The 15,359-nt window shown below is 39.9% G+C and overlaps 1 protein-coding gene across 1 annotated transcript in view; it reads right to left on the reverse strand.

Annotated features, from left to right (window-relative positions):
• Window positions 1-15,359, reverse strand: part of ANOS1 (anosmin 1) — a 187,242-nt gene that overhangs the window by 46,742 nt on the left and 125,141 nt on the right. The window contains exon 4 of the mRNA XM_063083774.1: window positions 2,632-2,854. Coding sequence (XP_062939844.1) covers window positions 2,632-2,854 — 223 coding nt within the window. The remainder of the gene's footprint in view (window positions 1-2,631; window positions 2,855-15,359) is intronic.

Consider the following 15,359-nt stretch of genomic DNA (forward strand, 5'->3'; position numbering starts at 1 on the left):
ATTTAAATATTTCAGCTCTACAAAGTAATTAGCAATGACAATGACAAAAAACCCCGTGTTATTCATTAGCCTAAAATGATTGATAAGCCAGTGATTTCATTAGGTTAAAAAGATACTGACATATCTTTTGGTTGACCTACAGAATAACAATACAATGATGCCAAGTGAAAGCTTAGGTGAGTGTCCTACACAGTCTAAAAGAATGGCAGGGAGGCTGGCCGGTTGGCTCAGTTGGTTAGAGCTCAGCCTTATAACACCAAGATCACGAGTTCAGATCCCCGTACCAGCCAGCCACCCTCCCCCTGCTAAAAAAAGAATGACACGGACAGCTAGTCCAGGTGGGAGCAGGTGTTAGATATATTTCTGCTACCAACTACTGAATCACTTAGGAACAGCCTGCAACCTCAGTTTCAGCAGTTGCAAACTGAGAGCAGGACTAGTTCATCTCAATCGACCACGGATCCAACTCTTCCTAAGGAAAAGGGTTCCACAGACCCAGCAGAAGCAGGGAGAGGAAGGGAGCCTCCTCTGCAAGTTTGTTCTGGGCAGTAAGAAAGCAATCAGAAGGTAGGAAAGATGGTCACTACTGGGACCCCAAGATTGCCAAGGTTGATATGTGTGTCATCTGAATGGGCCCTTGCCAAGACAAGGGCTGGTCAGCAGGAGGCTTTCCCTGGGGCTGAGAGCACTACTGTCCTCTTAAAGAGTGTCTGAGCGGCTGAACTCCTTGCTAGGAACGCCAGCAGGGACTTCAAATGGCTACTCAGCTAAGACGCCATTGAAAGGCTGACTTCCTTTTGCTTACACACACTGACTTATTCATTGGTACCATGAAATGCTCCCAGGACGTGGAAACCAGCCTTCTCAGAGGGGCTGCTGAAGAAAGAAAGAGAAAAATGTCTACCTGTACATATACACCTTTTCAACTTAACGGTAGAGTCGCCTTAAAATGCCCATTATGCAAAAGTCATTGTCAGGTCAACAGAGTATTTTTATTCCATTTGTGGTTAGTTCTCCATGAATTCCTTCTGTCCACAAAAATCCAAGTTAGGAGTTACTTTGTAGTAGAAGAGCAACTTCAGCACTTTAATAAAAAGTCCATCTTATTTACTTAAGCATTTACATTCCAAGTGTCTTTGCATAATTAATCATTTATTCTGGCATTTCCTAGAATATTCCTCTTATCCTCAGTAAAATAGGCATATTTGAAATTCATACTGACTCTGCAATGTTTTTATAAAAAATATATATTTTAAGTTATATTACCACTTTAAAATGCCCAACTTTTAGAACGCTATAGGTTTTACAAATGTGATTAAAACAATCCCTCTTAAAGTATCCTATTTTATGTTAAATGCTAACAATGAATAGCATATGATCTATAATAACAGACTTTTTAGAAATTAAGTGGTTTTAGAATTTGTAAAAGTGATTTGATGTGGTTTATAATAAAAGGCACGAAAATAAGAAAACTTTAAATCCATTAAAGAAATATCACCCAGTAAGAAGAGGAAGCAGCAATTATTTTGAATTTGAGACATACTACTTATGCTAAGTTTCCAATGATCCTAGGATAACTGGATGGATTACAGAGATTTCAGAGGAGGGTATTTCCCAGGGGGAGATACAGGAATGGGGCAGGTACATTACTTCTGGGAGATGCAGATTGTTATGAGGGTTAACTAGTCAGCCAGCACATCATTCAAAACTGGCATTGCTGTTGAATACTGTTTTGTACATATTTTTTTTTAATTTACCAGTATTTTGAAATAGTATGTATTTGGTGTGTGTGTGTGTGTGAGTGTGTGTGTGTAAGGGGGAGGGGAGAGAGAGAGGAAGACATTTCTTCATATTTGTAATGAATAATGCCTACTGATTCATTCTTCTTTACTCTTCAAAGTAGAGCAGAAAAAAATAACAAAATGTTACCTATCACAGTGTACATTGAGTGTATCCAAAACTATACATAATATAACAGAAGCAGTTTGGCATCAAATAATTTTGTCCCATTAACAGAAAAAAACAAGTAGTACTTAGTACGAAGGAGTTAAGGGCTCTAGAAACTGCTTCTGAATGTAAACCACTACATCTGCTAAGTTGCTTGATAAATTGAATGACTCTCCATTTTTTGGAAGGAGGCAATTCCCTTGTTTAGGATCTCAAAACACTAATCAAAATATTTAAAGTCTACACAATGATGCTTTTGTCATTGGATTATGCCAACAGAAAAATCACAATAGCAGCATCCTTATTATGCGTTTTTCAAGTGTACCCCATCTCTAGCCTATTTTCCAAGAATTTAAATCTATTTATTCCAATGTACCCAGTAGAGCTAAATTGATTTATTCTTACTAGAGAAAAATACAAAACAGTTCATAAATTGCTGCTATCCTTCATATATGTTAAATTAAAAAAGAATTAATATTAATGCTTTGCTCTGCCCCATTTTGAGTTTATTTTGGATGATCTCTGTGGTCCATGAATATTTTAAGATGTGTGCATATGGCGTAAGTAAACTTTCTTAAAGTGTTGTATTTCTTGGACTTTTCATATCTATGGTTGACACCCTGCCCTGGGCACACACACTCCTGTGACGTGAAGTCTCTTCACATACTCTGCTTTGCTCATTACCTTTGTACAGAGTCTTGGGCACTTGGCAAGTGTGTCCACAGCCATTTGAACAACATTTCTTCACCCCGGAACACTCATTGTCAACTTCGCAACTTTCGACACAGGCAGCGGCAAACCCACTGGCTTTCTCCGGAGCCGGACAATCCCCCTGCTTCACCAGCAGGATGTACTTGAGGAACTCGCAGCTAGTCAAGCATTCATAGTTCTTCTTGGGGAAGAGGGGCTAAGAGACAGAAGAAGGAAAAAAATATATTCCATTAAAGTACATGAAGTCTGATTTCTAACACGTCTGAATGGAGGCTCAGACTTTTTATAACACCAAAACTTCTGTTGAATGTTTCATAAAATAGATGCATTTGTTTCTTGTTCCTTATCAAAGTGACATTTGGTGCTGATTTCCCAAAGCAATATGGCTCATAAGGGATGGTTTTATATTGCATGCAGCAGACACACAGCATGCAGATGCCCATGCATTTGCAGATCATTACATTCTATCCCAGTTCAAAGATAATCAGATAGTTATCAGAAAACTGGTTATAGGGAGGAGACACAGGTAGCCTCCCCCAACTGACAAAAGGCAGGAGCATGCCTAGGGACCCAGGCAGGACCTATGGGTACCCTCTCCCACCTGACAGAAGGCAGGACAAAGCCTGTGGACCCAGGCAGGAGTTGCATGTAAGCCCCAACACCTAACAGAAGTCAGGAGCATGCTGCAAACACCACTTCCATGTGGATGGTCCAACACAGCCACCACCATAGCAACAGCTGCCACAAGGGCAGTTCATTGCCACAGTAGCACTCATAGCCACTAGGCAGCCTGCCACCCACTCAACTGCACTGACACAAGGAGAGACACCAACTGAGCACAGAAAAAGATGCAGAAGTCTCTCTTCTCAAAGCTCATTCCAGAGTAACAGAAGGAACTGCTCTACCAGATGAGTAGACATCAGTGTAGAGATACTAGAAATACCGCCCCCCCCCAAAAAAAATTGACACCACCAAAGGATTACAGTAATTCTCAAGTACTATGCCTCATAGAGCAGGAAACTCTTGAAATGACTGAAAAGAATTCCAAGCAACAGTGTTGAGGAAACTCAATGATATATGAGAAGACTCAGTCACATAACAAAATGAAATGAGAAAAAATGTCCAGGATATAAAGGAGGAAATTTACAAAGAGATTAATACCTTAAAAAGGAATGTAGCAGAATCCCTGGAACTGAAGGATTCATTCAATGAAATAAAAAACACAACCAAAATCTTAAGCAACAGGTTAAAGCAAGCAGAAGAAAGGCTTTCTGATCTCAAAGGTGGTCTTTTTGAAATAATCCAGGAGGACAAGAAAAGGAAAAAACGAAACAGTGGAGAATCTCTGAGAGAGCTAGCAGACAACCTTTAAGCACACTAACACCCTACTCATGGGTGTTCCAGAAGCAGAGGAGAAAGGAAAAGGCAATGAAAACAATGTAATAATAACAGAAAACTTCCTAGTATTGGGAAAGACATGGACCTTCAGATCTAGGAGGCTCAAAGATCCCCAAACAAATTCAATCCAAAAATATCCTCTCTAAGACACATTATAGTCACACTGGCAAAGGTCAAAGGCAAAGAGAGAATTCTAAAAGCATCTATAGAAAAGTATCAACTAACCTATAAGGGAGACCACATCAAACTAACAGCAGACTTCTCAACAGAATCTCTACGGACCAGAAGAAAATAGGGTAATACATTCAAAATACTAAAAGAAAAAGAACTTCCAGCCAAGAATACTATATCCAGGAAGACTATCTTTCAGAAATGAGGGAGAAATAGTATACTTCCCAAACAAAAACTGTAAGAGTTCACCACCACATGACCAGTCCTACAAGAAATCCTCAAGGGAGTCCTGCACCTGGAATCTGAAAAATGATAATCACAACCATGAATACACAAGAAAGAAAAAAAACCACTGGTAGAACAAAAATGCAAATGAGAAAGAGAAAGAAACTAAATCTTACCACCTCAAAAATCCAACAAACATCAAAGAGAAACAATAAAAGGGGAAGAAAGGAACAAAAGATATTTAGACATCTGTACAAAAATTGATAAAATGCCAAGATTAAGACCATACTTTTTGATAAAAGCCTTAAATGCAAATAGATTAAACTCCTCACTCAAAAGACAAAGACTGGCTGATTGAATTAAAAAGCTAAACCCAATGATATGCTCTCTTCAAGAGACTCATTTCACTTGTAAAGACATACATAGAGTAATAGGGAAGAGATGGAAAAGTTATACCACACAAATGAAAACCAAAAATGAGCAGGAGTATAGCTATTTTTATATGGATAAAATAGACTTTAAACCAAAATCATAAAAAGAGACAAAAAGGCTGCTAGATAATGATAAAGCCATCAATCCAACAAGAAGACATAACAGTCATAAATATATATGCACCCAACACTACAGCACGCAGATATACAAAGCAAACACTATTAGACCTAAGGAAAGAGAATGACCCCAGTATGATAATAGTTGCAGACCTGAACACCCTTCCCTCAGCAATTGACAGATCATCTAGGCAACAAATTAACAGAGAAACATAGGATTTAAACTACACTTTAGACCAATTGGACCTGGCAAATATCTACAGAATGTTCCACCCAGCAACTATAGAATATACATTCTTCTCATCAGCATATGGAACATTCTCCAGGGCAGAACATGTTAGGTCAAAAATCAAGTCTCAACAAATTTTTAAAAATTGGAATCATTTCAATTACCTTTTCAAACCACAACAGGTTAAAACTAGAAATCAATAATAAGCAAAACTCTGGAAGCTATACAAATACATGGAAGTTAAACTATATGCTCCTGAACAACTTATGGGTCCGAGAAGAAATTAAATAGGAAATCAAAATCTTCTTGAAACTAATGAAAACAAAGACACATCATACCAAAATCTGTGGGATACTGCAAAAGCAGTAATCAGAGGAAAGTTTATCACAATAAATGCTTACATTAAAATAAAGATTTGAAATAAACAATCTATATCTACACCTCAAAAAAACTAGAAAAACAATAATAATCTAATCCCCAAATTAGTACATAGAATGAAATAATTTAAATCAGAGCTGAACTGAATGAAATAGAGTCCCCAAAATGATACAAAGGATCAAGAAACAAAAATTGGTTTTTTGAGAAGATAAACAAAACCGACAAATTATTAGCTATGCTAACTAAAAAAAGAAGACCCAAATAACAAAAATCAGAAATGGAAAAGGAAACAATACAACTGATACCACAGAAATACAAAGAATCATTAGAGACTATTATGTACAACTACATGCCAACAAAATTGAAAACCTGGAGGAAATGGATAAATATCTGGATAAATATAAACTACCAAGACTGATCAAAGAAGAAATAGAGAACCTGAAAAGACCAATAACAAGCAATGAGATTGAATCAGTAATAAGCAGTCTCCCAACAAAGAAAAGCCCAGGTATTGGATGGCTTTACTGCTGAATTCTACCAGATCTTTCAAGAGTAATTAATACAAATTCTCTTCAAACTTGTTTGAAAAATGGAAACAAAAGCCATTCTCCCAAACTCATTCTATGAGGTCATCATCAACCTGATACCAAAATCAGACAGAGATACAACAAAAACAGAAAAAACTACAGACCAATATTTCTGATTAACATAAAAATCCTCAGCAAAATATTAGCAATCAGAATGTAGCAACACATCAAAAAAATCATACACCATGATCAAGTGGGATTCATCCCAAGGATGCAAGGATGGTATAAAATACTTAAGTCAATAAATGTGATATACCACATCAACAAAATCAAGGACAAAAACCATATGATTATCTCAATAGACACATTAAAAAGAATTTGACCAAATTCAAACATCCTTCTTGATAAAGAATCTCAGCAAATTAGGTATAGAAGGAAAGTATCTCAAAACAATAAAAGCCTTATACAACAAACTCACCACCAATATCATTCAGCTTTTCCCTTAAGAACAGGAATTACAAGGATGCCCACTGTCACCACTCCTATTTAACACAGAAATGGAAGTACTAGCCAAGCAATCAGGCAAGTGAAAGAAATAAAGGGCATCTTGATTGGAAAAGATGAAGTCAGACGGTTACTGTTTGCAGATCACATGATCCTACATATAGAAAAACCTAAAGACCCTGCCAAAAGACAACTCTTGGAGCTCAAAAACAATTTCAGTAAAGTTTCAGGATACAAAATCAACACACAAAAATCCATAGCATTTTTCATACTCCAATAGCAAACTAGCAGAAAAAGAAATCAAGAAAGCAAGCTCATTTACAATATTCAACAACAATAAAAAAATGAAATACATAGGAATCAACTGAACCAAGGAGGTGAGAGGTCTCTAAAATGAGAACTACAAATCACTGTTTAAAGAAGTTAAAAAAGTGCATAAAAAGATGGGAAAATATTCCATGCTCTTGGATTGGAAGAATAAACACAATGAAAATGTCCATACTACCCAAAATGATCTACAGGTTTAATGCAGTCCCCATCAAAATACCAATGACATTAATCAAGCAATAGAAAAAACAATCCTAACATTTATATGGAAAAACAAAAGACCAGGAATAGCCAAAGCAATCCTGAACAAAAATAAAATAGAGCTGAAGGAATAATACTATCTGACTTTAAATTACATTACAAAGCTATAGTAACCAAAACAGCATGGTACTGGCATAAAAACAGACACTTGGACCAGTGGAACAACATAGAGAACCCAGAATTCAATCCACATACTTAGAGCCAAATGATCTTTGACAAGGGCAACAAGGACATACATTGGGGAAAGGACAGACTCTTGAATAAATGGTTCTGGGAAAACAGGACATCCATGGCAGAAGAATGAAACTAGACCCATAAATCTTGCTGTATACCACAATCAACTCAAAATATATTAAAGACTTACATATAAGACCTGAAACTATAAAACTCCTAAAAGAAAACACAGGGGAAACATTTCAGGAAGTAGGACCAGGCAAAGACTTTATGAATAAGATCCCTAAAGCACAGGCAACAAAAGAAAAAACAAACAAATGGAATTATATCAATCTAGAAAACTTCTGCACAGCAAAAGAAACAGAGCAAAAAAACAACCTACAGAATGGGAGAAAAATTTGCAAACTATGCATGCAATGAGGGATTAATATCCAGAATATACAAGGAACTCAAAGAACTTAACAGTAAACACAACAAGTAACCTGATTAAAAGATGGGCAAAGGAGCTACGCAGGCATTTCTCAAAGGAAGATATACAAATAGCCAATAAACACATGAAAAAATTCTCATCATCAATAAGCATCAGGGAAATGCAAATCAAAATCACATTGAGATATCATCTCATGACAGTTAGACTGGCCATTATATAAAAGACAGAGAATAACAAATGCTGGTGAGGATGCAGAGAAAGGGAAACCCTCATACACCATTGGTGGGACTATAAATCAGCACAGCCGTTATGGAAAACAGCATGGAGGTTTCTCAAACAACTATAGATAAAATCACCATATGATCCAGCAATCCTCTGCTGCTTATGTACCCAAAGGAATGGAAATCATCATGTCAAAGGGATAACTGCACTCCCACGTTTGTTGCAGCTCTACTTACAATACCCAAGAGTTGAAACCAACCTATATGTCCACTGACAGATGACTGAATGAGGGAAATGTGGTATATATACACAATAGCATACTACTCTGCCATAAAAAAAAAAAGAATGAAATTCTGTCATTTGCAACAACATGGATGAACTTAGAGAAAATTATGTTAAGTGAAATATGCCAGAAAGAGAAAGACTCCATTTCCTTACTCATAAGCAGGAGTTTAAAAAAAAAAAAAAATGAAAAAAGAAAGAAAGAAAGATGCAACAATCGCAATAATCCATTGAACTTTCAAAAGCAAGGAACAGAACTGAGGCCACCAGAGGAGGGAAAAAGGGAAGGGGAGCAGGGGTTAGCGAGAAATGGGTAAAGAGCCACAAAAAATGATTATATTGTGTAATGATAAATATAGTAATTATCCTGATCTGAGCATCATATATTACACACAAGTATTGATATTCAATTCTGTACCCCACAGATATGCTTCAATGAAAAAAATATATGCTTCAGTGAAAAAAAATTAATTTAAAAGAACTGATTATAAATATTCACAAAACATGTTGAGTACAATTTAAGGGCACTTTTTGGAATGTATACATTACATATATTTTCGTTTTCTAACAAGTCATACATTTTATTTGTTTCATATACCATAAATACTAATCAATATAGGTTAGCAGTAGCCCTATGGAATCTTTACAATGCCCACAAAGGTAAAGCACTTATTGGTATATCACAAAGTTCTAAGTCTGTTCATTGAACATATGTTAATAATGTCCAACTTTTAAAGTAAATGTGCACATAGGATGTTTTATCAATATGACAATGCCAATGAGTTGTATAGTAAAAGAACGTGAATCTTCATTAAAAAATTAACGTACAGCCATGTTGTTGGTGAAATAATCAGATTCTGAGCAGCAACTCATGGATGGCATTTTGGTTGAGCCCAGAATCAATCAACCATTAGTGAGACTAGGAAGTCCTTGATTTATTAGGAGGATGCATTATTTAAAAAGCATGAGTAGGATGAAAAAACCATATATCACATGCACCTTTTCCTTGGGAAAAATGGCTCAGGACAGCATTCGGTCATCCCTGAGACACGGGCTACATCAGAAAATCACAGCCACCGAACTGAGGCACTGATGAGGCTCCTATCAGCTGCCCACCCAGGAAAGAAAGGGAAAGGATGCTCTCTGTGCTTTGGCTTTCTTTTGCCTTATGACACTCAAGAGAATGGCCAAGATAGCCCCACCAGCCCCAGCCCCCAAGTCAGCCCTAGCCCTAACCACCCTTTCGCCTTATAGAAGATGGATCATAAGAAAACCACTATAGTTTTTAACCTAAACCTCCTATCACCTTTATGAAATATGGTTGATGCAATAGCTACTCCACCCCATCCCTGTCCCTCTGAGTTCACTTTCACTGGAACACACCTGACCAGCCACGTTAAACTTCCCAGCCTTCCTTTTCCCTACAAGCGGATGTGTTATCATGAATGGGACATGATCAGAGAAGCTTTGTGCCACTGTACCCAGCCTTTTCAGTAGGGGGGGCACACCCACAACCACATTCTCCCTTACTAGCTGGATGTGGGTGGTGCCACAGTTGGAGGGGATGGCAGGGCCACAAGAAGGAAAGGGGGTGAGACACTGCACTACACGTGGAGGAGATAGCACCCTGCTGGGATTACCTGCCTTGACTGCTTCATGTGGAAAAAGCAAGCCTGCATGTGTTTACACTCTTACGCATGCCATCATTTATGTGCAATACCAGTTCAGGCTACCCTAACCAATGCAAAATCCATGTCCAAGAGTGGCCTGCCCATGGGACCAACATCAGTGAAGGCTTTTCATGGTTTCTTGAAGTTGGAAGGAGATGAACAGGAGGGTACCTTCTGTATGTTATTTGATGCAGTAACATTGCTGAACACAAAGCTGGGGGGACAACGTGAACACAGTGTGGCTCAATGCCAGCCTGTTGCCTGCCACTCCTCACCGGTGACTGAGTGTGGCTCATGACTGGTAACACCTGGAAACACCTGAGTAACAACTGGTAACACTTGCTAGCCTTCTGCTTGATCCTCCTCACTGGTGACTGACTGGTAACACTCATGACTGGTAACATGCAGCAACACTTGGGTAGGTAATACCTGAAAAACACCTAGTAAGACCTGCCCATGTGTTGCTGTTACTTCTCAGTCATGACTGAGTATGGCTCTCTACCATCTGGTAACACATGGTAAATGGCCAGTGGCCAGCCTGCTCATCCTCATTGATGAATGACTGTGAATCTTTGCTCAGATAGATGCATGGTCACAGCAGGTAACCTGGCAAGAGACAGCATTAGTGAATGGTTTGGCTGAGTGCATTTTACGCAATGGTAGAGGTATGTTTTACAAACAAACAAACAAAACAAAACAAACAAAAACTACATCATTATCAAAGTTTCTGGTGTGGGGAGAAAGGGAAATGTCTCTAGCTCTTTTCCAAAAAGACAACTTGTTTATTTTAGCCCATTATTTCCTCCTGTTGATGATGGCTGGGAATACCATTGAAAACTCAGAATGTAACTTTAGCAACGGCATATCTCAGTAATCCTGGCGTGACTACAATATCAACATAAATTGTTCTTATTGCTTCTGCTGGTTCTTTTCCCCAAATAATGTTAAATTGAAAGTATGTGTAAGAGTTAAGATGGTGATGGAGTTTGGATGTGTTGTTCCCTCCAAAACTCATGTGGAAATCTGATCTCCAATGTGGCAGTGTTGGAAACTGATTGAGTCATGTGGGCGGATCCCTCGGGGGGAGTAATGAGTGAGTTCTCGCTCTATTAGTTCCCCTGAGAGCTCGTTGCTTAAAAAGACCCTGGCACCTTCTCTCTCTCTCTCTCTTGCTTCCTCTCTCTTGCTTCCTCTCTCGCCATGTGATCTGCTTGTACCCACCGGCTGCCTGCTGTTTTTCCACCATGAGTAGAAGCAGCCTGAGTCACATGCTAGATGCAGCTGTCCCAGAATCGTAAGCCAAATAAACCTCTTTTCCTTATAAATTACCCAATCTCAGGTAGTTCTGTTATAGCAACACAAAATGGACTAAAACAGATGGTATATGTCATGTTATGTGTACTTTATAACAATTTTTTTAAATCTGTGAAAGAGCTAGAAATTTTTATATACCATTGAGATGTGTGCAGCATCAAATAGTTGTTTTATAGCCACAATAATCCTTCTGATATTGTACATTTAATGTATATCAAAGTGTCAATACCTTATTATAATTAAAAATGTTTATGCTCTTATGTTAGATTAACAAAAGGAGGAAAACTAGAAACAGCAGCTAATAGATGTATAATTCCAAGGTTTGAACTAGAATTATAGATGCCACATAAACTGATTGTTAATAACTTGTCATATATAAAAAATGAAAACAACATTATTGACTAGAATAAAATTTCATCTGAACTTAAGAACCTTACAGGTAAAACTGAAAAGAAAAACCATAGTTTCAATATTGAATTACACCAAATCTGCAGGTAGTTAATTTTTAAAAATTTAAAAATAAAAAAATAAATAAAACTTTATAAACATTTAAAGCATTATTAACTCTCAACGTTTTCTCTTACTCTGTTTCACAGTTCATTTTCCTGTTAGCTGTTAGATGTGTTTTACTTCGTTGGCTTTTGAAGTTCTAAATTTAGGTCCAAACCTAAGTTAGTAATTAAAGAAGTATGCTGACAGATCTGCAACAATTATGCAGTTTGCCAACTTTCCACTTTCAACAAAATGTACACATTACATGGGGATCCTAAGATGGCGGTGGCTGCAGCGGTTGGCACGGAGTAGCTGAGGTGGAAAAGGCGGCCACTGGGCCTTAGGCAGCCAGGAAACTTGTGGACCTTCCTCTCGCCGTCTCTTAAGGGAGGACCTCTGCTGGTGGCCGGTCGTGGGGGCTGACCGCCACTTTGCCCCCGGCAGGAGAGGCTGCCTCATTTACAGGCAACAGCTTTGAAGTGTGGAGCAGGAAAAGAACTGTTTCTTAGCTGCAAAAGTGAGTCTCTAAAAAGGGAACACAGCACCGGGGCTGCTGTTGACACTGCCAGGATCCCGGAGGCCGGGGCCGCGCTGAAGGCGGCCAGCTGCCCTATGCAGGATTCGAGGTTTCAGGCCGGCATAAAAGAAGATTCCTGTGAGCGCTCGAGCCACGCCGCGGGACCGAGTGAGCAGCCTGAGGCAGAGGCGGCCGAGAATGGGGACGGTGACGACGCAGAGGCAGAGAGGGAGCCGCCCGACCCGGCACAGCCCTGTGAGTGACCCCTGGCCTGGCCCTGCTCGGGGGTCGGACACCCACTCAGCTTCCGCCTGCCCCACCGGGCCACTCACCGGCCCCGGGGCTGCCTCCATTTTCTCAGGTGGTGGCGGCTCCGGCCAGGCTCAGCCAAGCCTGTCCTCCTTGCCCAGCTCAGCTCCTCACTGAGCCTTCCCACTTGCTTGCCCCAGCGTGGGGCTTCCCCGGGCCTACAGGCCAGCCTCCCCTCACACTCCCTCTGTGGTTCTCTGGCGGGGCTGGTGTCATGGGGCATCCCCAGACAGTGTTGGGAGGGCAAGGAAGTACAGGCTGGGCCGACTCTCACTCCACCGCACCCTGGACTCCGGCCCCCAGTAAACTTCTTGTTACCGGGAGGCAGATACCATCTCTGCAGCCACCAGTTCGGAAAAACGCCTAACCAATTTCTGGTTAGGAATAGTGTGGTTGGAGAGTTGCCGAGTTCGCTTGAACCTGCCGGAGAGGTGACTGCGGGCAGGCAACGGACTCGGTCTACACTGGGGGGATTCAAAGGTGAACCGTGTGCTCCTCCCCCGAGGAACTCACACTCTGGTGTGGGAAATAAGACAAGTACACAAATAACCACGATACCAGGAGGAAGGTGATAAGTCCCAAGAAAGATCTACACAGTGCTACAAAGGCACCCAGAGCGACCGGTCGTCTGTGCCTAGCAGAAACCTGGTAGACTTCCTGGGTGAGGCGGTGCCAAGCAGGGTCTTGAAGGCCCAGCTGATAGACGAGGGTTGCAGAAGACACGTCCCAGCCCAGGCCAGTGCACACAAAGCAGGGAGACATCGGGCTAGGGAGGCGGAGACTCAACAGAAACCACACATCCTGTGGGGTCGCCACTGTGTGATCCAACAGCTGGTGCCAGAGCGCACAGAACAGAGAGAAGTCCTGCATGGGAAGTGGAAGCTCAGCAGAGACCACACACCCTGAGGTACCACCCCATGATCCAGGAGCCCAGCAGAGTCCAAGCTGACCAGAGAGATAGCACCCTGGAGAGGCCCAAGACCCGAGGCAACCACACACACAAGGCACTAGAGGCCAACTGAGCAGTCACAGACATAGCCATACCAAATTGGCAACCACAGCAACATCTTAGTTAGTCAATAGTCTCAAACCTGTGGACTGTGAAACCCCCTGCCACAATGAATAAACATCAAAAAAAAGATACCAGAAATACAAAAAATCAAGAAAGTACACCACCAAAAGTTAATAAATCTCAAACTCTAGATCCTATAGAACAAGAAGCCCTTGAAATGACTGACAAGGAATTTTGAGTGATAATTCTAAGGAAACTGAATGAGATACAAGAAAACTCAGCTAGACATCATGATGAAACGAGGAAAAGTATACAGGATCTGAAAGAGGAAATGTACAAGGAAATCGATGTCCTGAAAATAAATGTAGCAGAACTTGCTGAACTGAAGAAGTTATTCAGCAAAATAAAAAACACAACGGAGAATTTAACCAGCAGGCTTGTCGAAGTTGAAGTGAGAACCTCTGAACTTGAAGATGGGCTGTTTGAAATAACACAAGCAGACAAAAAGAAAGAAAAAAGAATCAAAGGCATTGAAGAAAATCTGAGAGAGATATCAGACAACCTTAAGTGCTCAAATATCCAAGTCATGGGTATCCCAGAAGGGAAGGAAAACAGAGACTGCATTGAAAACATATTCAACAAAATAGTGGCAGAAAACTTCCCAGATATAGGAAAAATCACAGATATTCAGATCCAGGAAGCTCAACGATCTCCAAACGTATTCAACCCAAAAAGGTCTTCTCCAAGACATGTTATAGTCAAATTGGCAAAACTCAGAGACAAAGAGAGAATCTTAAAAGCTGCAAGAGAGAAGCGTCAAATCACCTATAAGGGAGCCCCAATCAGGTTAACATCAGACTTTTCATCACAAACCCTAAAAGCTAGAAAGGAATGGGATGATATATTCAAAGTACTAAAAGGCAAAGATTGCCAGCCAAGAATACTCTACCCTGCAAAGCTATCCTTCCGAAATGAAGGGCAAATAGTATATTTCTCAGACAAACAAAAACTGCGGGAGTTCACTACCACATGACCACCCTTACAAGAAATCCTCAAGGGAGTACTGGGTTTGGTTCCTGAAAAATAACTACCACTGCCATAAAAACCCAAGAAAAATCAAAACCCACTAGTATAATAAAAATGGCATTCATGAAGAGAAAACAAACAAAAAAAAATGCTATCTACAACCTAAGGAACCAACAAACACAGAAACCAAACAGTAAATCAGAAAGCAAGGAACAAAAGACTCCTAAGACAACCAAACAACCAATAAAATGCTAGGAATAAATCAACACCTTTCAATAACAACTCTTAATGTAAAGGGCTTAAATTCCCCAATCAAAAGACACAGACTGGCTGACTGGATTAAAAAGGAGGACCCAACTATATGCTGCCTACAAGAGACCCACCTAACCCATAAAGATTCACACAGACTAAGAGTGAAAGGATGGAAAAAGATTTACTATGCAAACAAAAGAAAAACGAGCTGGAGTAGCTATTCTTATATCTGACAAAATAGACTTTAAACTGAAAACCATAAAAAGAGACAATGAGGGACACTACATAATGATAAAAGGACTGATCCATCAGGAAGATATAACAATCATAAATATGTACACACCCAATGTTGAAGCAGCCAGATTTATAAAACAAACTCTATTAGACCTAAAGAAGGAAATAGACACTAATACCATAATAGCAGGGGACTTGA

The sequence above is a fragment of the Cynocephalus volans genome, chromosome X (assembly GCF_027409185.1).
Source record: "Cynocephalus volans isolate mCynVol1 chromosome X, mCynVol1.pri, whole genome shotgun sequence".
Taxonomy (NCBI): Eukaryota; Metazoa; Chordata; class Mammalia; order Dermoptera; family Cynocephalidae; genus Cynocephalus; species Cynocephalus volans.